The 27,823-nt window shown below is 44.6% G+C and overlaps 1 protein-coding gene across 1 annotated transcript; it reads right to left on the minus strand.

The window, feature by feature from the left end:
• Positions 1–10,908: 10,908 nt before the first annotated feature.
• On the minus strand, positions 10,909–27,242 carry LOC109882232 (paired mesoderm homeobox protein 1). Its single transcript, XM_020474329.2, has 4 exons — positions 26,150–27,242; positions 16,949–17,121; positions 15,126–15,295; positions 10,909–12,454 (listed from the first exon to the last, which is right to left on the minus strand). Exons 1-4 carry the CDS (start codon positions 26,394–26,396, stop codon positions 12,322–12,324), a joined length of 723 nt encoding a protein of 240 aa, XP_020329918.1. The 5' UTR covers positions 26,397–27,242; the 3' UTR covers positions 10,909–12,321.
• Positions 27,243–27,823: the final 581 nt, after the last annotated feature.

The raw sequence follows: 27,823 nt of genomic DNA on the forward strand, positions 1-27,823 counted from the left end.
GTCTACCAGATCAGAGGCAGTAGGGATGACCAGGGATGTTCTCTGTTTAGAGAGTCTACCAGATCAGAGGCAGTAGGGATGACCAGGGATGTTCTCTGTTTAGTGAGTCCTCCAGATCAGAGGCAGTAGGGATGACCAGGGATGTTCTCTGTTTAGTGAGTCCTCCAGATCAGAGGCAGTAGGGATGACCAGGGATGTTCTCTGTTTAGTGAGTCCTCCAGATCAGAGGCAGTAGGGATGACCAGGGATGTTCTCTGTTTAGTGAGTCCTCCAGATCAGAGGCAGTAGGGATGACCAGGGATGTTCTCTGTTTAGTGAGTCCTCCAGATCAGAGGCAGTAGGGACGACCAGGGATGTTCTCTGTTTAGTGAGTCCTCCAGATCAGAGGCAGTAGGGATGACCAGGGATGTTCTCTGTTTAGTGAGTCCTCCAGATCAGAGTCAGTAGGGATGACCAGGGATGTTCTCTGTTTAGTGAGTCCTCCAGATCAGAGGCAGTAGGGATGACCAGGGATGTTCTCTGTTTAGAGAGTCTACCAGATCAGAGGCAGTAGGGATGACCAGGGATGTTCTCTGTTTAGAGAGTCTACCAGATCAGAGGCAGTAGGGATGACCAGGGATGTTCTCTGTTTAGTGAGTCCTCCAGATCAGAGGCAGTAGGGATGACCAGGGATGTTCTCTGTTTAGTGAGTCCTCCAGATCAGAGGCAGTAGGGATGACCAGGGATGTTCTCTGTTTAGTGAGTCCTCCAGATCAGAGGCAGTAGGGATGACCAGGGATGTTCTCTGTTTAGTGAGTCCTCCAGATCAGAGGCAGTAGGGATGACCAGGGATGTTCTCTGTTTAGTGAGTCCTCCAGATCAGAGGCAGTAGGGATGACCAGGGATGTTCTCTGTTTAGTGAGTCCTCCAGATCAGAGGCAGTAGGGATGACCAGGGATGTTCTCTGTTTAGTGAGTCCTCCAGATCAGAGGCAGTAGGGATGACCAGGGATGTTCTCTGTTTAGTGAGTCCTCCAGATCAGAGGCAGTAGATGACCAGGGATGTTCTCTGTTTAGTGAGTCCTCCAGATCAGAGGCAGTAGGGATGACCAGGGATGTTCTCTGTTTAGAGAGTCCTCCAGATCAGAGGCAGTAGGGATGACCAGGGATGTTCTCTGTTTAGTGAGTCCACCAGATCAGAGACAGTAGGGATGACCAGGGATGTTCTCTTGATAATTTGACAATTTTCCTGTCCTGCTAAAGCATTCAAAATGTAGCAAATACCTTTGAGTGTCAGGGACAATTTATGGAGTAAAAAGTACATTATTTTCTATAGTAATGTAGTGAAGTAATACAAGTTTTAAAAAATAGTTAAGTACATATACCATAAACTACTTAAGAAGTACTTTCAAGTATTTTTACTTATGTACGTTACATCACTAGGAGCCAATAGGAGAAGCTGGTGTGCCCTATACGAAACCCTGATTAGAAATCCTCAAACCGTCTTCTCCTCTGGATAATGTGGATAATTTTAGACTCCTGAAATAAAGTCTAAGACACGTGTCCCCTTGGACTCGCCCACTTTAGTATCCTGCCTAAATATCTGGGCATATGGATTGACGAAACGCTACAGAGCCTTCAGAAAGTATTCATACCCCTTGACTTATTCCCCATTTCTTTGTGTTACAGCCTGAATACAACATCTATTAAAACATTTTTTTAATCTACACACAATACCCCATAACGACAAAGTGAAAACATGTTTTTAGAAATGTTAGCAAATGTATTTATAATGAAATACAGAACTATTGAATGTACATAATACACACCCCTGAGTGAATATTTGTAGAAGCACTTTTGTCAGTGATTGCAGCTATTTGTCTTTCTGGGTATGTCTCTACACCATGGATTGTGCAACATTTGACCATTATTCTTTTCAAAATTCTTCAAGCTTTATCAAAATAGTTGTTAATCAATGCTAGACAACTATTTTCAGTAGGTTTAAGTCAAAACTGTAACTCGGCCGCACAGGAACACTCACTGTCTGTTTGGTAAACAACTCCAGCGTCGATTTGGCCTTGTGTTTTAGGTTATTGTCCTGCTGAAATGTGAATTAAGATCCCAGTGTCTGGTGGAAAACAGACTGAACCAGGTTTTCCTCTAGGATTTTGCATGTATTCATCAGCATTCTGTTTCTTTTTGATCCTGAAAAACTCCCCAGTCCTTAACGATGACAAGCATACCCATAACATGATGCAGCCACCACCATGCTTGAACATATGGAGAGTTGTACTCAGTGATGTGTTGTATTAGATTTGCACCAAAAAGTTAATTGCTTTGGCACATTTTTTAGCAGCATTACTTTAATGCTTTTATCCTGTACAGGGTTCCGTCTTTTCACTCTGTCAAATATATTAGTATTGTGGAGTAACTACAATGTTGTTGATCCATCCTCAGTTTTCTCCCATCACAGCCATTAAACTCTGGAACTGTTTTAAAAGTCACCATTGGTCTCATGGTGAAAATCCCTGAACAGTTTCCTTCCTCTCCAGCAACTGAGTTAGGAAGGACGCCTCTATCTTTGTAATGACTGGGTGTATTGATACACCATCCAAAGTGTAATTAATAACTTCACCATGATCAAAGGGATATTCAATGTCTGATATTTTTATTTTTACCCATCTATCCAGGCTGCATCACAACCGGCTGTGATTGGGAGTTCCATAGGGCGGCTCACAATTGGTCCAGCGTCATCTGGGTTTCGCTGGTGTAGGCCCTCATTGTAAAATAAGAATTTGTTCTTAACTGACTTGCCTAGTTTTATAAAGGTTAAAAAATATCAATGGGTGCTCCTCTTTGTGAGGCATTAGAAAACCTCCCTGGTCTTTGCAGTTGATTCTGTGTTTTAAATGTACTGTTCGACTCAGGAACTTTACAGTTAGTTGTATGTGTGGGGTACAGAGATGAGGTAGTCATTCAAAAATCACGTTAAACACTATTATTGCACAAATAATGAGTCCATGCAACTTATTATGTGACTTGTTAAGCACATTTTTACTCCTGAACTTATTTAGGCTCGACATAACAAAGGGCTGAATACCTGTTGACATTTCAACTTTTAATTTTGTATTAATTAAAATGTTAAAAAATGTACAACATAATTCCACTTTGACATTATGGTGTGTAGACCAGCGACTAAAACATCCAAATGTAATCCATTTTAAATTCAGGCTGTAAACAGGACAAAATGTGGAAGGAGTCAAGAGGTGTGAATACTTTCTGAAGGTGCTGTATCTTTCAAAATGCATGGTCGATGTTGATTAATTAGTGAAGAAATGAAGAATTAAAATAGGCTTCTTCAATAGGAACAGCTTCTGTCTTTTGTTTAAATAGCAGGAAACAAATCATTCAGCCAACATCCCTCTGGTTATTGATTATGGCGATATCATCTAGATGAATGCAGCTGCCACTGTATTGAAGCCATTGGGTGCAGTTCATCCTAGTGCATTGCACTTAATTACGGGCGACAGGTTCGGTACACTTAGCATTGTGAATCAGAATGTGTGCTGGTCCTCCTATGGAGAGGAGGGCCAGCTCCACTGAGTTGATCGGCTTTGAGTTTTTTTTTGTAGCTTGTGTGTAGAATGATCTACGATGCACTTTAAAATGTGAAGAATTGGTGCCTCTAGGGCATTACAGACGGTTGTTAGGGAACCCTCTAGGGCATTACAGACGGTTGTTAGGGAACCCTCTAGGGCATTACAGACGGTTGTTAGGGAACCCTCTAGGGCATTACAGACGATTGTTAGGGGACCCTCTAGGGCATTACAGACGGTTGTTAGGGAACCCTCTAGGGCATTACAGATGGTTGTTAGGGAACCCTCTAGGGCATTACAGACGGTTGTTAGGGAACCCTCTAGGGCATTACAGACGGTTGTTAGGGAACCCTCTAGGGCATTACAGACGGTTGTTAGGGAACCCTCTAGGGCATTTCAGACGATTGTTAGGGGACCCTCTAGGGCATTACAGACGGTTGTTAGGGAACCCTCTAGGGCATTACAGACGGTTGTTAGGGAACCCTCTAGGGCATTACAGACGATTGTTAGGGGACCCTCTAGGGCATTACAGATGGTTGTTAGGGAACCCTCTAGGGCATTACAGACGGTTGTTAGGGAACCCTCTAGGGCATTACAGACGGTTGTTAGGGAACCCTCTAGGGCATTTCAGACGATTGTTAGGGGACCCTCTAGGGCATTACAGACGGTTGTTAGGGAACCCTCTAGGGCATTACAGACGGTTGTTAGGGAACCCTCTAGGGCATTACAGACGATTGTTAGGGGACCCTCTAGGGCATTACAGATGGTTGTTAGGGAACCCTCTAGGGCATTACAGACGGTTGTTAGGGAACCCTCTAGGGCATTACAGACGGTTGTTAGGGAACCCTCTAGGGCATTACAGACGGTTGTTAGGGAACCCTCTAGGGCATTACAGACGGTTGTTAGGGAACCCTCTAGGGCATTACAGACGGTTGTTAGGGAACCCTCTAGGGCATTACAGATGGTTGTTAGGGAACCCTCTAGGGCATTACAGATGGTTGTTAGGGAACCCTCTAGGGCATTACAGACGGTTGTTAGGGAACCCTCTAGGGCATTTCAGACGATTGTTAGGGGACCCTCTAGGGCATTACAGACGGTTGTTAGGGAACCCTCTAGGGCATTACAGATGGTTGTTAGGGAACCCTCTAGGGCATTTCAGACGGTTGTTAGGGAACCCTCTAGGGCATTTCAGACGGTTGTTAGGGAACCCTCTAGGGCATTTCAGACGGTTGTTAGGGAACCCTCTAGGGCATTTCAGACGGTTGTTAGGGAACCCTCTAGGGCATTACAGACGGTTGTTAGGGAACCCTCTAGGGCATTTCAGACGGTTGTTAGGGAACCCTCTAGGGCATTTCAGACGGTTGTTAGGGAACTCTCTAGGGCATTTCAGACGGTTGTTAGGGAACACTCTAGGGCATTTCAGACGGTTGTTAGGGAACACTCTAGGGCATTTCAGACGGTTGTTAGGGAACCCTCTAGGGCAGGGCAAAGGCTGGCCCTGGGGGGCGGTATGCGGCCCGCGATCTGATTCAATACGGCCCGCGGAATCATCCTCAGATCACATAATGAATTGAGACTGAATTGAGACTACATTGAGACTACATTGAGACTACATTGAGACTACATTGAGACTACATTGACACTACATTGACACTACATTGAGACTACATTGAGACTACATTGAGGCCATAGCGGGACTTCCTGTACTTGTTCCCGTCCTCAGGGTTGTCTACGATAGCCCTGTATGTCCGTATCCTCGGGGTTGTCTACGATAGCCCTGTATGTCCGTATCCTCGGGGTTGTCTACGATAGCCCTGTATGTCCGTATCCTCGGGGTTGTCTACGATAGCCCTGTATGTCCGTATCCTCGGGGTTGTCTACGATAGCCCTGTATGTCCGTATCCTCGGGGTTGTCTACGATAGCCCTGTATGTCCGTATCCTCGGGGTTGTCTACGATAGCCCTGTATGTCCGTATCCTCGGGGTTGTCTACGATAGCCCTGTATGTCCGTATCCTCGGGGTTGTCTACGATAGCCCTGTATGTCCGTATCCTCGGGGTTGTCTACGATAGCCCTGTATGTCCGTATCCTCGGGGTTGTCTACGATAGCCCTGTATGTCCGTATCCTCGGGGTTGTCTACGATAGCCCTGTATGTCCGTATCCTCGGGGTTGTCTACGATAGCCCTGTATGTCCGTATCCTCGGGGTTGTCTACGATAGCCCTGTATGTCCGTATCCTCGGGGTTGTCTACGATAGCCCTGTATGTCCGTATCCTCGGGGTTGTCTACGATAGCCCTGTATGTCCGTATCCTCGGGGTTGTCTACGATAGCCCTGTATGTCCGTATTCTCGGGGTTGTCTACGATAGCCCTGTATGTCCGTATCCTCGGGGTTGTCTACGATAGCCCTGTATGTCCGTATCCTCGGGGTTGTCTACGATAGCCCTGTATGTCCGTATCCTCGGGGTTGTCTACGATAGCCCTGTATGTCCGTATCCTCGGGGTTGTCTACGATAGCCCTGTATGTCCGTATCCTCGGGGTTGTCTACGATAGCCCTGTATGTCCGTATCCTCGGGGTTGTCTACGATAGCCCTGTATGTCCGTATCCTCGGGGTTGTCTACGATAGCCCTGTATGTCCGTATCCTCGGGGTTGTCTACGATAGCCCTGTATGTCCGTATCCTCGGGGTTGTCTACGATAGCCCTATATGTCCGTATCCTCGGGGTTGTCTACGATAGCCCTGTATGTCCGTATCCTCGGGGTTGTCTACGATAGCCCTGTATGTCCGTATCCTCGGGGTTGTCTACGATAGCCCTGTATGTCCGTATCCTCGGGGTTGTCTACGATAGCCCTGTATGTCCGTATCCTCGGGGTTGTCTACGATAGCCCTGTATGTCCGTATCCTCGGGGTTGTCTACGATAGCCCTGTATGTCCGTATCCTCGGGGTTGTCTACGATAGCCCTGTATGTCCGTATCCTCGGGGTTGTCTACGATAGCCCTGTATGTCCGTATCCTCGGGGTTGTCTACGATAGCCCTGTATGTCCGTATCCTCGGGGTTGTCTACGATAGCCCTGTATGTCCGTATCCTCGGGGTTGTCTACGATAGCCCTGTATGTCCGTATTCTCGGGGTTGTCTACGATAGCCCTGTATGTCCGTATCCTCGGGGTTGTCTACGATAGCCCTGTATGTGGTAGCCCTGTGCGTGATAGCCCTGATGAGGGAGGGCCTAGTCTGCTTGCTTGAGGGTAGAATAACAGTGGTCTAGAACTTTATCGCCCCTAGTGGCTTTGAAGACGTGTTGATGGAAGTTGTGCATTACGTGTCTTAATGATGCGAATCGCCAGCAACCGGAAAAGCAGCCTTTTGGATTGAAGTTAGCTTGTTATTTTTCAAGTCCTGAGGTAGAATGTATACAATAGTCACGATAATAGCAAAAAACTCTCTCGGGAGGTGGAAGGGTCGGTATTTGACTATCAGGCATTCCAAGAAGGGTTACACAGTGTAACAATGTCTCAGCCTCCAGTATTTATGCTGTAATAGATTGTGTTGGGGGGCTGGGGTCAGGCTGTTATATCTGGAGTACTTCTCCTGTCTCATCCAGTGTCCTGTGTGAATTTAAGTATGCTCCCTCTAATTCGCTCTCTCTCTTTCTCTCTCCCTCTCTCTTTCACTCTCTCTTCTCTCGGAGAACTTGAGCTCTAGGACCATTCCTGAGGACTACCTGGTCTGATGACTCCTTGCTGTCCCTAGTCCACCTGGCCGTGCTGCTGCTTCAGTTTCAACTGTTCTGCCTGCGGCAATGGAACCCTGACCTGTTCACTAGACGTGCCACCTGTCCCAGACCTGCTGTTTTGGACCCTCTTTCTACCGCACCTGCTGTCTCTAACTCTGAATAATCGGCTATGAAAAGCCAACTGACATTTACTCCTGAGGTGCTGACCTGTTGCACCCTCTACAACCACTGTGATTATTATTATTTGACTCTTCTGGTCATCTATGAACGTTTGAACATCTTGGCCATGTTCTGTTATAATCTCCACCCGGCACAGCCAGAAGAGGACTGGCCACCCCACATAGCCTGGTTCCTCTCTAGGTTTCTTCCTAGGTTTTGGCCTTTCTAGGGAGTTTTTCCTAGCCACCGTGCTTCTACACCTGCATTGCTTGCTGTTTGTGGTTTTAGGCTGGGTTTCTGTACAGCACTTTGAGATATCAGCTGATGTAAAAAAGGGCTTTATAAATAAATAGATTTGATTGATTGATTGATCCAGTACGGCGCCATTTGAACAGATTAGAAATAATTAGTAGGACAAGCATTTGTCATCATTGTGATGTCTCCAGATTGAGTTTAGATGTAGTAAACTTTAGCTAACTAGCTAAGATTGAGGGTGGAGCACTCAATTGTTAGCTAGCTAAGGTTAGCATTGCTAGCTATTTCTGACCAACATTGCTAGCTGATGGTATCATTGCCATCTCTCTAAAGTAAACATGACGACTTCATAATGATAGCAAAGTTGTTTTCCATTAATTATTTGTCTACTTTAGAAATGTCATCGTATTTCCAGGCCACTATAGTGTACATTTGACAAAACAGTCATTAGCCAGAAAGACTTGGCATTAACCATCAGCCGGACATCCATCTGAAGAACTCTCCAGTTGTCATTACAATAACAGGCCACCAGGTGGCGATAGTTCTCTCTTGCTCTCTTTTCACTGTTCTCATGTGTAAACCCCTCTAATAAGCACAGTGACTGTAGGGAAAGTCAACCTCGAGTTGATTAAAACCACATTCACATTAAACCTAGAGAATAAATCACAGAACACATGTTCATATGACTCCTATTAGAATACCAATTATCTCTGATTGGACCAATGTTTAGAACCTCTAGTAATGGGGCTGGCTTATTGGCTTGGCTACAGTGTATTGTTAGAGATAGAAGTATGAATGATTCCCAAATGGGCACCCTATTCCCTAAATAGTGCACCACCAGCAGTGTTCTATGTAGAGAAAATGGTACCATTCGAAACACAACTTATAACTAGGCCTGCCTAACAGCTATTTGAAATACCCTGAGAGGTGTACGTATTAGAGGTAGTTTACAATGACTGAAGAGTGCTGTTTCAAAGAGCATTACATATCACTCTCAGAGGATACCTAAGGCAATGTTTTAAAACCGGCATTATAATAATTGTGAACCACATCATATGTGATTGTTTGGCTCTGCCTAAAGGCCCAGGATTTGTGACACAGGGAGTAGAACACTTACCTCTGTTCTGCAGGATCATCGAATCAGCTGCTCTCACTCTCTTTCTCTCTCTCTGCATTGGTCGGCTACTTTCGTGGCAGCGAATGGGATATTCTCCCTGATTATCATCGCTTCTTCCCAATAACGCAGCAGTTCTATCCACATTCCCTTCTCCACACAGCTCTTTAAAAATATCTCTAATTGACAACAGGAGCATTATTTGTTTCTTGTTAGCAGTGGCGTAGTGGTGGCTGTAGAAGTGGGTATACCCTAATAATTAGGGTAAGTAGGTATACCCACCCACTCTAATTATACCCACTTCAACAGGCACCACGACACCACTGCATAGGGCTGATGGAAAGACAGCAGTCACACACACAGCATGATGGTAAAGGATAAGCAGTCCATAAACTCAGACATAATAAGCCAACCATTAACTTCTTTACACACCCATCCCTTTAGTGGGATCATTTTCATCAACACCCGCTGAATTGCAGTGCGCCAAATTCAAATGAAATTACTAAAAATATTTAATTTTCATGAAATCACAAGTGTGATATAGCAAAACACAGCTTAGCTTGTTGTTAATCCACCTGGTGTGTCAGATTTCAATACAGCCTTTTGGCGAAAGCATACCAAGCGTTTATGTAAGAACATCTCTCAGTAGACAAAATATTACAAACAGCTAGCAGCCAAGTAGATTGGTCACGAAAGTCAGAAAAGCAATAGATTAAATCGCTTACCTTTGATGATCTTCGGATGTTTGCGCTCACGAGACTCCCAGTTACACAATAAATGTTCATTTTGTTCCATAAAGATGATTTTTATATCCAGAATATCTCCATTTGTTTGGCGCGTTATGTTCAGAAATCCACAGGCTCGAGCGGTCACAACATCGCACACGAAAATTCCAAATAGTATCCGTAATGTCCACAGAAACATGTGAAACGTTTTTTATAATCAATCCTCAGGTTGTGTTTAAATATATAATCGATAATATATCAACCGGGACTGTCGCGTTTTCAATAGGAGAGGGGGAGACAATGGCGGCCCCACTCTGTTGCGCAAGCAAAACTCTGCGAACACCCAGCTATCCACTGACGCGAAGTTATCTTTCTCGCTCATTTTTCTAAATATAAGCCTGAAACTATGTCTAAAGACTGTTGACACCTTGGGGAAGCCATAGGAAAAGGAATCTGGTTGATATCCTTTTAAATGGAGGCAAGGCATCCAATGGAACAGAGAGCTTTCAGGAAAAACAGCACTTCCTGGTTTGATTTTCCTGCAATATCAGTTCTGTTATACTCACAGACAATATTTGGACCGTTTTTGAAACTTTAGTGTTTTCTTTCCTAATCTGACAATTATATGCATAGTCTAGTTTTGGGCCTGAGAAATAGGCAGTTTCAAATGGGTACGTTTTTTGCCAAAAACGTTTTTTAGCCAACAATTTCTAAGATTTTACAGAATTACAGTTCATATAAGGAAATCAGTGAATTTAAATACATTCATTTGGCCCTAATCTATGGATTTCACATGACTGGGCAGGGGAGCAGCCATGGGTGGGCCTGGGAAGGCATAGAGGTTTTTTCCCACAAAAGGGCTTTATTACAGACAGAAATACAGTTTTATCAGCTGTCTGGGTGGCTGGTATCAGACGATCCCGCAGGTGAAGAAGCAGGAAGTGGAGGTCCTGGGTTGGCGTGGTTACACGTGGTCTGAGGTTGTGAGGCCGGTTGGATGTACTGCCAAATTCTCTAAAACGATGTTGGATGCGGCTTATGGTAGAGAAATTAACATTAAATTATCTGGCAACAGCTCTGGTGGACATTCCTGCAGTCAGTATGCCAATTGCACGCTTCCCCAAAACTTGAGAAATCTGTGGCATTGTGTTGTCTGGCAAAACTGCACATTTTAGAGTGGCCTTTTATTGTCCCAATCACAAGGTGCACCTGTGTAACGATCATGATGTTTAATCAGTTTCTTGATATGCCACCCCTGTCAGGTGGATGGATAATCTTGGCAAAGGAGAAATGCTCACTAACAGGGATGTAAACACATTTGTGCACAACAATTTTGAGAAATAAGCTTTTTGTACATGGAACATTTCTGTGATCTTTTATTTCAGCTCATCAAAAAATGGGACCAACACTTTACATGTTGTGTTCAGTATACTTCCATTCATTTTTTAAAGCGTTTCCAGGTTACCTTCAGATGAGTTCCGTGACACTTGTGGGGGCCGTAAAGAGTCGTGAGAGTCTCCATATTGCAACAACACATCATCAGTAGGGCAAAACTAACCTGTCTCACAACGGTCTAAACCCAGCTCACGTTCCCTATTAGTATATTATAACCCCAGGAGAGAAGGCTTGGCTCCTCATATAACCCCAGGAGAGAAGGCTTGGCTCCTAATATAACCCCAGGAGAGAAGGCTTGGCTCCTAATATAACCCCAGGAGAGAAGGCTTGGCTCCTAATATAACCCCAGGAGAGAAGGCTTGGCTCCTAATATAACCCCAGGAGAGAAGGCTTGGCTCCTAATATAACCCCAGGAGAGAAGGCTTGGCTCCTCATATAACCCCAGGAGAGAAGGCTTGGCTCCTCATATAACCCCAGGAGAGAAGGCTTGGCTCCTAATATAACTCTAGGAGAGAAGGCTTAGCTCCTCATATAACCCCAGGAGAGAAGGCTTGGCTCCTAATATAACCCCAGGAGAGAAGGCTTGGCTCCTAATATAACCCCAGGAGAGAAGGCTTGGCTCCTAATATAACCCCAGGAGAGAAGGCTTGGCTCCTAATATAACCCCAGGAGAGAAGGCTTGGCTCCTAATATAATCCCAGGAGAGAAGGCTTGGCTCCTAATATAACCCCAGGAGAGAAGGCTTGGCTCCTCATATAACCCCAGGAGAGAAGGCTTGGCTCCTAATATAACTCTAGGAGAGAAGGCTTGGCTCCTCAGGCCAGTGCTGGGAAAAGGGTTAGGGTTAGAAAAGTTTGTCTGACTGTATGTGTCTTTGTTTCGGGTTAGAATTAATCATAAGTCCAGAGTTCTCAAAATAATTCAACAAAAAATTTTTTCCAAAAGTTTTCAAAACCAGCCCAAAAATATAGATATCAATACAAGTCTCCCAAAAGTCCCCAAATGTTTGAAATTCTGAAATTCTAAGGCAAAGGTGGCACATATCCTGTTGGTGCCAGAGTGAGGAGAGGACGTTGATAGTAAAACTGTATAACAATGATGAATACAGTCAGTTACCCTCTGGTTCATTGGCCATCGTGGCTACTTAGCTGGACAGGATATGCTCTCAAATGTCTCTCGCGTGTAGGAGCAGTTTTCTGTAGACGATCACGCACATAAAAACACACTAAATACATTCATTGAAATTATGACGTTAAAAACAAAGACTGCAGTTTGAACTGCTTGTTGTGTCGTCCTTTGGTAAACGTGATTTCTCTGTAGAACTCTCTAGACTTTAGGAGAAGCATTAATCTTCCTCCTCTTCATCAGTTGACAGTAGGCACCTGGTTGAGGCTGTACTCCTTGGCTTTGAGCCGGAGGTTAGCGATGCTGTTAGCCATGTTCATCCCCTGGGCTGAGGTGGTGGGAGAACAGGTGGGGGGGTACGCTGCCATGGCACTAGAGAGTTAGGGAGAAAATAGAGTAATTATTAAACTATCTATTAACCCTAAACCCTAAACACTAACCCTAACCACTAACCCTAACCACTAACTCTAAACCCTAAAGTCTAACCACTAACCCTAAACCCTAAAGTCTAACCACTAACCCTAAACTCTAACTCTAACCCCTAACTCTAAGCCTAAACCCTACACCTAACCACTAACCCCTAACTCTAGCCCTAAACCCTAACCCATAACTCTAGCCCTAAACCCTAACCCATAACTCTAGCCCTAAACCCTAACCCTTAATCCTATACCCTACCCCCTAACCCATAGCCCCTAACCCCAACCCCTAACTCTAACCCTAACCCCTAACCCTAAACCCTAACCCCAACCCCTAACTCTAGCCCTAACCCCTAACCACTAACCCTTCAACCCTAACCCCAATCCTTAACCCTAACCCCTAACCCATAGCCCCTAAACCCTAACTCTAACCCCTAACCCTTAACCCCCAACCCTAACCCTAACCCTTCAACCCTAACTCTAACCATTCAACCTTAACCCCTATAACCATAACCCTAACCCTTCAACCCCAAACCTAAACCTAAAAACTAACCCTAACCCCCTAACCATAACCACAACCTTCAAAATGGCGGTTTAGCCTACTGTCAGTGATTCAATTTACAGAGTGATTCTTGATATGATTGTATTTTTTAAAAATTAAACATTGAATTTTCAATTAATAGAAAAATGTGTAATATATGACTTCCATTGCACACAACGACATCCTTGTCAAGAAAAAGAAAGAAAACGATTTTAACCAGTTTCATACAGTATTTACAGTGGAGCTAGCATGGGCATTCCCATGGGTAAATATAGTAGTATGTTTACAGCATAGGGACTGTGAACTCGGAATAGGGACTGTGAACTCGGCATAGGGACTGTGAACTCGGCATAGGGACTGTGAACTCGGCATAGGGACTGAACTCGGCATAGGGACTGTGAACTCGGCATAGGGACTGTGAACTCGGCATAGGGACTGTGAACTCGGCATAGGGACTGTGAACTCGGCATAGGGACTGTGAACTCGGCATAGGGACTGTGAACTCGGCATAGGGACTGTGAACTCGGCATAGGGACTGTGAACTCGGCATAGGGACTGTGAACTCGGCATAGGGACTGTGAACTCGGCATAGGGACTGTGAACTCGGCATAGGGACTGTGAACTCGGCATAGGGACTGTGAACTCGGAATAGGGACTGTGAACTCGGAATAGGGACTGTGAACTCGGAATAGGGACTGTGAACTCGGCATAGGGACTGTGAACTCGGCATAGGGACTGTGAACTCGGCATAGGGACTGTGAACTCGGAATAGGGACTGTGAACTCGGAATAGGGACTGTGAACTCGGAATAGGGACTGTGAACTCGGAATAGGGACTGTGAACTCGGCATAGGGACTGTGAACTCGGCATAGGGACTGAACTCGGCATAGGGACTGTGAACTCGGCATAGGGACTGTGAACTCGGCATAGGGACTGTGAACTCGGCATAGGGACTGTGAACTCGGCAAAGGGACTGTGAACTCGGCATAGGGACTGTGAACTCGGCATAGGGACTGTGAACTCAGTATACAGCGCCTTCGGAAGGTATTCACACCACTTGACTTTTTTCAAATTTTTTTACTCTACAGCCTTATTCTAAAATGGATTAAATAAAAAAAATGGAATCAACAATCTACATACAATATCTCATAATGACATTGAGGAAACAGTTTTTTAGAAATGTTTGCGAATGTATTAAATATCAAAAACAAAAAACACCTTTATTACATCAGTATTCAGACTCTTTGCTATGAGACTTGAAATCGATCTCAGGTGCTTCCTGTTTCCATTGATCATCATTGAGATGTGGCTACAACTTGATTGGAGTCCACCTGTGGTAAATTCAATTGATTGGACATGATTTGGAAAGGCACACACCTGTCTTTATAAGGTCCCACAGTTGACAGTGCTTGTCAGGGCAAAAACCAAGCCATGAGGTCGAAGGAATTGGCCGTAGAGCTCAGAGACAGGATTGTGTCGTGACACAGATCTGCGGGAAGGGTACCAAAAATGTCTGCAGCATTGAAGGTCCCCAAGAACACAGTGGCCTCCATCATTCTTAAATGGAGGAAGTTTAGAACCAACAAGACTCTTCCTAGAGCTGCCCACCCGGCCAAACTGAGCAATCGGGGGAGAAGGGCCTTGGTCAGGGAGGTGACCAAGAACCCAATGGTCACTCTGACAGCGCTCCAGAGTTCCTCTGTGGAGATGGGAGAACCTTCCAGAAGAACAACCATCTCTGCAGCCCTCCACCAATCAGGCCTTTATGGTAGAGTGGCCAGATGGAAGCCACTCCTTAGTAAAAGGCACACATCTCTCTGGAGAGACCTGAAAATAGCTGTGCAGAGACCCTCCCCATCCAACCTGGCAGAGCTTGAGAGGATCTGCAGAGAAGAATGGGAGAAACTCCCCAAATACAGATGTGCCAAACTTGTAGCGTCATACCAAAGAAGACTCTAGGCTGTAATCGCTGCCAAAGGTGCTTCAACAAAGTACTGAATAAAAAATAAAAAATCTGTATCTGACATACAGTACAGTATGGTTTAAAACCCAAATCAAAAGAGCTGAGACAGTTACCTGTCCTTACCTGTAGGGTGAAGAGGAGCCCCAGGACAGGTAGTCGTTGGGTCGAGGTGCGATTGGCTGCTCCACTGCCATGAGGTCACGAGAGTAGGACTTTATCATGGAGGAATTTTTACTGGCTAGCATAGCACGCTCGTTACGACGGAACTTAGCCCTCCTGTTCTGAAACCACACCTGGGAGAGAGGGGACAGGAGAACATCGTTAGAGAGAGAGGACAGGAGAACATTGTTAGAGAGAGAGAGAGGACAGGAGAACATCGTTAGAGAGAGAGGACAGGAGACATCGTTAGAGAGAGAGAGAGGACAGGTGAACATCGAGAGAGAGAGAGGGCAGGTGAACATCAAGAGAGAGAGGGCAGGTGAACATCATTAGTGTGAGAGAGAGAGAGAGAGAGAGAGAGAGAGAGAGAGAGGTGAACATCGAGAGAGAGGGCAGGTGAACATCGAGAGAGAGAGGGCAGGTGAACATCATTAGTGAGAGAGAGAGAGAGAGAGAGGACAGGTCAACATCGAGAGAGAAAGAGGGCAGGAGAACATCATTAGAGAGAGAGAGAGGACAGGAGAACATCGTTAGAGAGAGAGAGGACAGGAGAACATCGTTAGAGAGAGAGGACAGGAGAACATCGTTAGAGAGAGAGAGGTTAACCCTGACTCTCACCTGTACCTGTCCCTCAGTGAGGTTAACCCTGACTCTCACCTGTCCCTCAGTGAGGTTAACCCTGACTCTCACCTGTCCCTCAGTGAGGTTAACCCTGACTCTCACCTGTCCCTCAGTGAGGTTAACCCTGACTCTCACCTTTACCTCATACCTCAGTGAGGTTAACCCTGACTCTCACCTGTACCCCATACCTCAGTGAGGTTAACCCTGACTCTCACTTGTACCCGTGTCTCAGTGAGGTTAACCCTGACTCTCACCTGTACCCCATACCTCAGTGAGGTTAACCCTGACTCTCACCTGTACCCCATACCTCAGTGAGGTTAACCCTGACTCTCACCTGTACCCCATACCTCAGTGAGGTTAACCCTGACTCTCACTTGTACCCGTGTCTCAGTGAGGTTAACCCTGACTCTCACCTGTACCCCATACCTCAGTGAGGTTAACCCTGACTCTCACCTGTACCTGTGTCTCAATGAGGTTAACCCTGACTCTCACCTGTACCCCATACCTCAGTGAGGTTAACCCTGACTCTCACTTGTACCCCATACCTCAGTGAGGTTAACCCTGACTCTCACCTGTACCCATACCTCAGTGAGGTTAACCCTGGCTCTCACCTGTACTCCATACCTCAGTGAGGTTAACCCTGACTCTCACCTGTACCCCATACCTCAGTGAGGTTAACCCTGACTCTCACCTGTACCCCATACCTCAGTGAGGTTAACCCTGACTCTCACCTGTACCCGTGTCTCAATGAGGTTAACCCTGACTCTCACCTGTACCCCATACCTCAGTGAGGTTAACCCTGACTCTCACCTGTACCCCATATCTCAGTGAGGTTAACCCTGACTCTCACTTGTACCCGTGTCTCAGTGAGGTTAACCCTGACTCTCACCTGTACCCCATACCTCAGTGAGGTTAACCCTGACTCTCACCTGTACCTGTGTCTCAATGAGGTTAACCCTGACTCTCACCTGTACCCCATACCTCAGTGAGGTTAACCCTGACTCTCACCTGTACCTGTACCTCAGTGAGGTTAACCCTGACTCTCACCTGTAGCCCATGCCTCAGTGAGGTTAACCCTGACTTTCACCTGTACCCCATACCTCAGTGAGGTTAACCCTGACTCTCACCTGTACCCATACCTCAGTGAGGTTAACCCTGGCTCTCACCTGTACCCGTGTCTCAATGAGGTTAACCCTGCGTGCCAGGTCCTCCCGTACAAAGGCGTCAGGGTAGTGTGTCCTCTCAAACACTCTCTCTAGTGCCTGCAGCTGACTGCTGTTGAAGGTTGTTCTGTTACGACGATGCTTCCTCTTCTTCTCCTCAGAACTCACATGCTCATCTAGAGAGAAACACACGTCAATATGAACACTGACAAACACAGAAACAGGTATATGGAAATGTAGCCCTATTCACATTGAGAGCAGTACAGAACAGATTCAAATACATCATGATTACAGCCCAGCTACATATAACCACATGTTGACTGTGGATTGTGTTTTTGTTCTAGACTTTTGGATTGACTTTTGCTTCAATTGTGTTTTATTTAGTTTCGGTATTATTATAATTTCTGCTTTCAGATCCTGAACCTTTATGTGATACAGTCATAATCATCCACGAGAAATAATCATTGAAGATTATAACACATCTATTGTTATAATGGAACGTGTGAAACATGGTATTTGATCATTGAAAACCCTAAACCTTAACTAGCCAGTTATCGTCTCCTAGTGTATTTCTGATCAGTGGTCGGCACATTGAAAACCCTAAACCTTAACTAGCCAGTTATCGTCTCCTAGTGTATTTCTGATCAGTGGTCGGCACATTGAAAACCCTAAACCTTAACTAGCCAGTTATCGTCTCCTAGTGTATTTCTGATCAGTGGTCGGCACATTGAAAACCCTAAACCTTAACTAGCCAGTTATCGTCTCCTAGTGTATTTCTGATCAGTGGTCGGCACATTGAAAACTCTAAACCTTAACTAGCCAGTTATCGTCTCCTAGTGTATTTCTGATCAGTGGTCGGCACATTGAAAACTCTAAACCTTAACTAGCCAGTTATCGTCTCCTAGTGTATTTCTGATCAGTGGTCGGCACATTGAAAACTCTAAACCTTAACTAGCCAGTTATCGTCTCCTAGTGTATTTCTGATCAGTGGTCGGCACATTGAAAACTCTAAACCTTAACTAGCCAGTTATCGTCTCCTAGTGTATTTCTGATCAGTGGTCGGCACATTGAAAACCCTAAACCTTAACTAGCCAGTTATCGTCTCCTAGTGTATTTCTGATCAGTGGTCGGCACATTGAAAACCCTAAACCTTTTCTCCCACATTTTGTTACAGCTTTATTCTAAAATTATTTTTTTTAACTCAATCTACACACAATACACCATAATGACATCACAATACCCCATAATGACATCACAATACCCCATAATGACATCACAATACCCCATAATGACATCACAATACCCCATAATGACATCACAATACCCCATAATGACATCACAATACCCCATAATGACATCACAATACCCCATAATGACAAAGTGACGACAGGTTTTTTGAAATCTTAGCAAATGCATTCAAAATAAAACCAGAAATACCTTATTTACATAGAATTCAGACCCAATGCTCAGGTGCTTCCTGTTTCCATTGATCATCCTTGAGATGTTTCTACAACTTGATTGGAATCCACCTATGGTAAATTCAATTGATTGGACATGATTTGGAAAGGCACACACCTGTCTATATAAAGGTATTTGACAGTGCATGTCAGAGCAAAAACCAAGCCATGAGGTGGAAGGAATTGTCCGTAGAGCTCAGAGACAGGATTGTGTCGAGGCACAGATCTGGGGAATGGTACCAAAAAATGTCTGCAGCATTGAAGGTCCCCAAGAACACAGTGGCCTCCATCATTCTTAAATGGAAGAAGTTTGGAGCCACCAAGACTCTTCTTAGAGCTGGCCGCCCAGACAAGCTGAGCAATCGGGGGAGAAGGGCCTTGGTCAGGGAGGTGACCAAGATCCCGATGGTCACTCTGACAGAGACCCAGAGTTCCTCTGTATAGACGGGTGAACCTTCCAGAATGACAACAATCTCTGCAGCACTCCACCAATCAGGCCTTTATGGTAGAGTGGCCAGACAGAAGCCACTCCTCATTAAAAGGCACATGACAGCCCACTTGGAGTTTGCCAAAAGGCACCTAAAGACTCTCAGACCATGAGAAACAAGATTCTCTGGTCTGATAAAACCAAGATTGAACTCTTTGGCCTGAATGCCAAGCATCACATCTGGAGGAAACCTGGCACCATCTCTAAAGTGAAGCATGGTGGTGGCAGCATCATGCTGTGGGAATGTTTTTCAGGGACTGGGAGACTAGTCCGGATCGAGGGAAAGATGAACTGAGCCAGGTACAGAGAGATCCTTGATGAAAACCTGCTCCAGATCGCTCAGGACCTCAGATTGGGGCGAAGGTTGACCCTCCAACAGGACAATGACCCAAAGCACACAGCCAAGACAACCCAGGAGTGGCTTTGGGACAAGTCTCTGAATGTCCTTGAGTGGCCCAGCCAGAGCCTAGACTTGAACCCGATCGAACATCTCTGCAGATACCTGAAAATACCTGTGCAGCCACGCTCCCCATCCAACCTGGCAGAGCTTGAGAGGTTCTGCAGAGAAGAATGGGAGAAACTCCCCAAATACAGGTGTGCCAAGCTTGTAGCGTCATACCCAAGAAGACTCGAGGCTGTAATCACTGCCAAAGGTACTTCAACAAAGTACTGTGCAAAGGGTCTGAATTCTTATATAAATGTGATATTTCGTAAAAAAAATATATAACTTAGCAACAAAAACCTGTTTTTGCTTTATCATTATGGGGTATTTTACAATAAGGCTGTCATCTAACAAAATGTGTAAAAAAAAGTGTTATTTAAAATATAATTTGTGTTTACAAAAGGTTTCTGCGTAGATCTACTAAGTTTTACTCCCAATGGTCCCAGTCTGTGGGCCGTCTGCCTCTTGATGCTCTGTTACTAGAGAACCCTCCTGTCAGAGGAGACACTCATTCCTCCGACACACTTCTCATCAATCACTAATTAAACCATAAAGCCTCAGGGACACAGACCAGACCCCGCTACAGATCTGGCTACGGAGCCCCTACAGACCAGAATACACAGCCATTACAGACCCCGCTACAGACCATGCTACAGACCCGGCTACACATATAAGCTATCGAACAGAGACTTTGGGATTCTCTCTCTGAGAATTGACACTTAAGAGGAAACAGCAATAACAGAGCTCTCACTAGTTCGGCATACATCCAACCAGTCAGAGTATTGAAATAACATCATTGGTCAACGAATAAAACTGCTAAGTTTGACCCCTGGATCCATGACATGAATTTGTGTGCAATCTAATGGCACCATGTCCTGCTGGTGGAAATGCATTCCTATGAATGCAGCTGGAGACTGGAACGAGCTGCAACAAACACTCAAACCTTTTAAAAACTGTTTTAGCTCCATCTCTTCGTTCAAAGACTCAATCATTGACACTCTTACTGACAGTTGTGGCTGCTTTGTGTGATGTATTGTTGTCTCTACCTTCTTGGCCTTTGTGCTGTTGTCTGTGCCCAATAATGTTTGTACCATGTTTTGTGCTGCTACCATGTTGTTGCCATGTTGTGTTGCTACCATGTTGTTGCCATGTTGTGTTGCCACCTTGCCATGTTGTGTTGCTACCATGTTGTTGCCATGTTGTGTTGCCACCTTGCCATGTTGTGTTGCTACCATGTTGTTGTCATGTTGTGTTGCCACCTTGCCATGTTGTGTTGCCACCTTGCCATGTTGTGTTGCCACCTTGCCATGTTGTGTTGCCACCTTGCCATGTTGTGTTGCCACCTTGCCATGTTGTGTTGCCACCTTGCCATGTTGTGTTGCCACCTTGCCATGTTGTGTTGCCACCATTTTGTGTTGTCATGTGTTGCTGCCATGCTATGTTGTTGTCTTAGGTCTCTCTTTATGTAGTGTTGTCTTAGGTCTCTCTTTATATAGTGTTGTGTTGTCTTAGGTCTCTCTTTATATAGTGTTGTGTTGTCTTAGGTCTCTCTTTATATAGTGTTGTCTCTCTTTATATAGTGTTGTCTCTCTTTATATAGTGTTGTCTCTCTTTATACAGTGTTGTGTTGTCTTAGGTCTCTCTTTATATAGTGTTGTGTTGTCTTAGGTCTCTCTTTATATAGTGTTGTCTCTCTTTATATAGTGTTGTCTCTCTTTATGTTGTGTTGTCTCTCTTGTCGTAATGTGTGTTTTGTCCTATATTTTTATTGAATTTATTTAGTATTTTTTAAATCCCAGGCCTTTTGCCTTTTGGTAGGCCGTCATTGTAAATAAGAAATGTGTCCTTAACTGACTAGTTACAGGTTCAATAACCAGCCTTATTCATCCAGCCGGCCTCTGAAGAAACACATGATTCATTTAAGAGGCCTGTCAACATTCATTTCTGAACGATGGAAACAAACATAGAGCTGCGTGTTTACACTAGATTGCGTCCAGAATTGACTCCTGTAAGAGCTCATTTATAGCCTGCTTTAGAGGGACAAGAGCTAGCTTTTTTAGGTTTGCATTGATTATTGGTGTTTACTAAAAGAATATGCTACTTTTTGAAGCATTAATTTAGGAATATAAAAAAAATATATTTTAAAAAACCCTCACCTTCATAAATGGTTTTATTATACATTTTTAACCTCACACATTTTAAAATGGATTCCACTTGATTTTGTGGGTCTAAAATATAGGCCTAGAATATTCTCCTGTGTCTTTATGAGACAATGGGATTCTCACATTGATTACAGTAATCACTAAAGCCTAATTGTCGGCCTACACGTGTAGTGAGAAGTCTGTTGTTGTTTATGTAATACACAACACATTTGATGTGTGACACAGAGTTAGGCCAAGTCTGGTCCTGAAACGTAAGCCTAAAAGCATTCTTTCTAAAAAGCCGGCATAACAGAATAACTTTACACGGTTGTCTTTATTTAAAGAAAAATACTTATTTTCTGCTAATGATGTTTTTTTACAAGTAAAGACCAACAATTGAGGGCGACACGGCAACAGACCTACTGCATCGCAGGGTGATGACGTCATAATAACAGGTATTAGCTACTGTGGTCGTTCCACTGGTATACGTATGAGTACACCGAGGTCCGAACCTCCTAAAAGATGAAATAACAACTCAGTCAGGAGTCGCAATTTACTGTTGACAGTTGGAATAGTAAAATACGCAGGGTGCTATTCAGAAACTTGGTTGTGCATCAGCAGTTTCCCTATTGTTATATGTCATTTCCTGACAATCACTCAATTATCATATCTACATGTACATACTACCTCAATCAGCCTGACTAAACGGTGTCTGTATGTAGCCTCGCTACTGTAGCCTAGTGGTTAGAGCGTTGGACTAGTAACCGGAAAGGTTGCAAGTTCAAACCCCTGAGCTGACAAGGTACAAATCTGCCGTTCTGCCCCTGAACAGGCAGTTAACCCACTGTTCCCAGGCCGTCATTGAAAATAAGAATTTGTTCTTAACTGACTTGCCTGGTTAAATAAAGATAAAATTAAAAAAAAATATATAGCCTCTCTGTCTTTTTACTGTTGTTTTATTTCTTTACCTACCTATTGTTCACTTAACACCCTTTTTGCACTATTGGTTAGAGCCTCTAAGCAAGCATTTCACTGTTGTATTCAGCTCACGTGACAAATAAACTTTGATTTGATTTGATTAGCCCATGTCAGGAAAACTATATATTTGATTGGTAAATTAGTCTAGTTAGTCTATCTAAACTTGTAATCACGGCCTAATTATTGACCAGGCATGAAGGGCACGTGCCCAGGGGCCCACACCTCCAGGGGGCCCACTTTGATTCTGTTAGTCACTCTCCCTCAGATATCATATGTGTTTGTCGTGGCTGATTGTATAGGCTATGTGTGTGTAGCGGCTAATTGTATAACTAATAGGCTATGTGTTTGTAGGGGCTAATTGTATAGCTAATAGGCTATGTGTTTGTAGGGGCTAATTGTATAGCTAATAGGCTATGTGTATAGCTAATAGGCTATGTGTTTGTAGCGGCTAATTGTATAGCTAATAGGCTATGTGTTTGTAGGGGCTAATTGTATAGCTAATAGGCTATGTGTTTGTAGGGGCTAATTGTATAGCTAATAGGCTATGTGTTTGTGCGGGCTAATTGTATAGCTAATAGGCTATGTGTTTGTAGCGGCTAATTGTATAGCTAATAGGCTATGTGTTTGTAGCGGCTAATTGGATAGCTAATAGGCTATGTGTTTGTAGTGGCTAATTGTATAACTAATAGGCTATGTGTTGTAGCGCGCTAATTGGATAGCTAATAGGCTATGTGTTGTAGCGGCTAATTGTATAGATAATGTGTTGTAGATCCACCGAGCTACAGCAACCAAGGTGATAATGGCTGGGGTCATTTTGCCTTGTTTTTGTTGTTTTCCAGATAGAATTTTAGAGTTTTTAAATTGTATAGAAATGCAGATTTGCTCTGAAGCACCCCAACTTTTCTCTGAAGCACCCCAACTTTTCTTGGTGTGGAATTTTCATTGTTGGACATAAAAGTCTGTAAAAAAACATCAGGAAATCAGCTCCAAGTGATTTAAATTTAAGAAATATGTTTCTAAGTAGAGCGACACGAACTGATCGTATACAAATGTAAGCAAGGTTTGAAATGATTGTTTTAGTCAAACATTATATATGTTTGGGCTTCTTGCTTTCAATTTGCAGTCTACAAATTACTTGTAATTAAGGCCATCCTTTCTAGAAAGAATCAGCTCCCAGCTGAATCTAGTTGATGATCCCTGGTATATATAGCATAGCCACTGGGGAAGTAGTTTGGACAAATGTTTTTTGGTCAGCGCTGGCATAGCAGACTGCTTTATCAGTCCACTAATACAGTACGATTAAAGGCCCAGTCCATAGGTAAAATACAATTAAAGGCCCAGTCCACTAATACAGTACGATTAAAGGCCCAGTCCATAGGTACAGTATGATTAAAGGCCCAGTCCACCAATACAGTACGATTAAAAGCCCAGTCCATAGGTACAGTACGATTAAAGGCCCAGTCCACTAATACAGTACGATTACAAGCCCAGTCCATAGGTACAGTACGATTAAAGGCCCAGTCCACTAATACAGTACGATTAAAGGCCCAGTCCATAGGTACAGTACGATTAAAGGCCCAGTCCACTAATACAGTACGATTAAAGGTCCAGTCCATAGGTACAGTACCAGTCAAAAGTTTGGACACACCTAGTCATTCAAGAGTTTTTCTTTATTTTTTTAAACTATTTTCTACATTGTAGTAACCAAAAAACTGTTAAACAAATCAAAATATATTTTAGATTCTTCAAAATAGCCACCCTTTGCCTTGATGACAGCTTTGCACACTCTTTGCATTCTCTTAACCAGCTTCACCTAGAATGCTTTTCCAACAGTCTTGAAGGAGTTCCCACATATGCTGAGCACTTGTTGGCTGCTTTTCCTTCACTCTACGGTCCAACTCATCCCAAACCAACCCAAATTGGGTTGAGGTTGGGTGATTGTGGAGGCCAGGTCATCTGATGCATCACTCCATCACTCCTTCTTGGTCAAATAGCCTGGAGGTCTGTTGGGTCACTGTCCTGTTGAAAAACAAATGATAGTCCCACTTAATGCAAACCAGATGGGATGGCGTATCGCTGCAGAATCCTGTGGTAGCCATGCTGGTTAAGTGTGCCTTGAATTCTAAATCATTCACAGACAGTGTCACCAGCAAAGCACCCCCACATCATCACACCTCCTCCTCCATGTTTTCACGGTGGGAACCACACATGCAGAGATCATCCGTTCACCTACTCTGTGTCTCACAAAGACGCAGCGATTGGAACCAAAAATCTAAAATTTGGACTCATCAGTCAAAAGGACAGATTTCCACCGGTCTAATGGCCATTGCTCGTGTTTCTTGGCCCAAACAATTCTCTTCTTCTTATTGGTGTCCTTTAGTAGTGGTTTCTTTGCAGCAATTCGACCATTAAGGCCTGATTCACGCAGTCTCCTCTGAACAGTTGATGTTGAGATGTGTCTGTTACTTGAACTCTGTGAAGCATTTATTTGGGATGCAGTTTCTGAGGCTGGTATCTCTAATGAACTTATCCTCTGCAGCAGAGGTAACTCTGGGTCTTCCTTTCCTGTGGCGGTCCTCACGAGAGCCAGTTTCATCATAGCGCTTGGTGGTTTTTCAGCATTGACTGACCTGGACTGTTGTTTCTCTTTGTTTATTTGAGCTGTTCTTGCCATAATATGGACTTGGTCTTTTACCAAATAGGGCTATCTTCTGTATACCATCCCTACTGATTGGCTCAAAAGCATTAAGAAGAAAATAAATTCCATATATTAAATTTTAACAGGGCACACCTGTTAATTTAAATTAATTCCAGGTGACTACATGAAGCTGGTTGAGAGAATGCCAAGAGTGTGCAAAGCTGTTATCAAGGCAAAGGGTGGCTCATTTGAAGAATCTTAAAAATAAAATATATTTGGAATATGTTTAACACGTTTTTGGTTACTACATGATTCCATATGTGCTATTTTATAGTTTTGATGTCTTCGCCATTATTCTACAATGTAGAAAATAGTAAAAAATTAAGAAAAACCCTTGAATGAGTAGATGTGTCCAAACTTTTGACTGGTACTGTATAGATATATATTTTTTACATATATATATTTTTTTATCCAGGGGGATTTTTCATCACCCTCAGCACCCCTATTTCCAGAAGCTATTGTATAGAGGCTCTATAAAAAGGGTTGTGATTGAGCAATCTAAAGGAGTATAGAGGCTCTATAAAAAGGGTTGTGATTGAGCAATCTAAAGGAGTATAGAGGCTCTATAAAAAGGGTTGTGATTGAGCAATCTAAAGGAGTATAGAGGCTCTATAAAAAGGGTTGTGATTGAGCAATCTAAAGGAGTATAGAGGCTCTATAAAAAGGGTTATGATTGAGCAATCTAAAGGAGTATAGAGGCTCTATAAAAAGGGTTGTGATTGAGCAATCTAAAGGAGTATAGAGGCTCTATAAAAAAATAATAAAAGCACATGTTCGTTGTGCGCTATGAGTAGCTTTATGTGCCTCCATCCCTTCCCAGGTTACACAGGAAAGGTTATGAACGCATGAAGAACGCATGAAGAACGCATGAAGAAAACATTGGTGTTGTTTCACGGACGTGTGTTCACTAACGTGACAATTTTCTCTATCTGATATCACAGCGTATTACAGTTATTCTACACCGGAGGAAGGCCACACCATTCCCCTTTCTACTAACTTACTCTCCTGCTGCGTCGTATCGCTGCCGCTGGTCAGCCCCGGGGACTCCACCACGCTCCTTCCCGCATCCCCGGCGCTCTCATTGGCCTGAACCCCTACCATCTCCCGCACCTCCTCCAGATCCAACAGGTGACTGACAGAGAAGTTTTTCTTGGCCTGCAGTGTTTCCAGTTTGGCTGATATCGGGCTCTCCAGGCGGCTCGTCAGTGAGTCTTGTCTGTCCATTACATGCGCATAGCCAGAAGTCATGACGCTGACTCAATACAGACGTCAAAACACCGATTAGCGTATAACAAACCTACCTAGCTAACTTATACTCGACGCACAGAAAAATATCAAGAATAACTCCAAACCCATAACAGCGCTGGTTTCAACTCAAGACAGGGCTCGTTTTGTATGAATTTACAGATCCAAATCACTCCACTTTAAGCAAGATGTATGGTCCTCTGTTCGATTCGACAACATTTGGCTTCTTCCTGGATATTCCCCGGATTTTTAAACACAAAGAGTAGTAGGCTATAGCAAGTTTCTCCTAGCCTGTGAGTCCAGACCGCGGTATGACTGAGCTGGGGAGGGCTAAACGTTTCTCCTCTCCTAGCCTGTGAGTCCAGACGGTATGACTGAGCTGGGGAGGGCTAAACGTTTCTCCTCTCCTAGCCTGTGAGTCCAGACCGCGGTATGACTGAGCTGGGGAGGGCTAAACGTTTCTCCTCTCCTCGCCTGTGAGTCCAGACCGCGGTATGACTGAGCTGGGCTGTGAGTCCAGACCGCGGTATGACTGAGCTGGGGAGGGCTAAACGTTTCTCCTCTCCTCGCCTGTGAGTCCAGACCGCGGTATGACTGAGCTGGGCTGTGAGTCCAGACCGCGGTATGACTGAGCTGGGGAGGGCTAAACGTTTCTCCTCTCCTCGCCTGTGAGTCCAGACCGCGGTATGACTGAGCTGGGCTGTGAGTCCAGACCGCGGTATGACTGAGCTGGGCTGTGAGTCCAGACCGCGGTATGACTGAGCTGGGCTGTGAGTCCAGACCGCGGTATGACTATGAGCTGGGGTAAAAAGGAACGATGAGGTCTCACATTCGCGCGTTTTGAGTAAAATCTATCGCTCAACGCCCAGGACCCTGCGAGGCGGAGCGAGACTCTGGTAACGGGAAGGGAACAGGCCGAAGTGAGTGTCACGCACAGTGGTAACGGGAAGGGAACAGGCCGAAGTGAGTGTCACGCACAGTGGTAACGGGAAGGGAACAGGCTGAAGTGAGTGTCACGCACAGTGGTAACGGGAAGGGAACAGGCTGAAGTGAGTGTCACGCACAGTGGTAACGGGAAGGGAACAGGCCGAAGTGAGTGTCACGCACAGTGGTAACGGGAAGGGAACAGGCCAAAGTGAGTGTCACGCACAGTGGTAACGGGAAGGGAACAGGCTGAAGTGAGTGTCACGCACAGTGGTAACGGGAAGGGAACAGGCTGAAGTGAGTGTCACGCACAGGGCGGCTGAGAGGGGGAAATAAAGAACCATTTGAAGACCCTGGGGTAAACTGATCGCCCTAAAAAGGAGTCTGCAATTACGTGGCAATGCTTTCTGCGCTGACTCTGACAGTCCGTGCCCTCGTGTGTCAAGCACCCCACCCCCTTCAACAATGCACACCATCACACAAAAAAGCGCTGATTAACCGACTTA

Source organism: Oncorhynchus kisutch, linkage group LG30 (genome assembly GCF_002021735.2).
Source record: "Oncorhynchus kisutch isolate 150728-3 linkage group LG30, Okis_V2, whole genome shotgun sequence".
Classification (NCBI taxonomy): Eukaryota; Metazoa; Chordata; class Actinopteri; order Salmoniformes; family Salmonidae; genus Oncorhynchus; species Oncorhynchus kisutch.

Coding starts and splice junctions, on each gene's coding strand:
- LOC109882232 (XM_020474329.2), bottom strand. CDS start 26,396: ATGACTTCTGGCTATGCGCATGTAATGGACAGACAAGACTCACTGACG. Junction 17,122..26,149: donor CGATACGACGCAGCAGGAGA/GTAAGTTAGTAG, acceptor GTTTCTCTCTAG/ATGAGCATGTGAGTTCTGAG. Junction 12,455..15,125: donor GGCTCCTCTTCACCCTACAG/GTAAGGACAGGT, acceptor CTAACTCTCTAG/TGCCATGGCAGCGTACCCCC.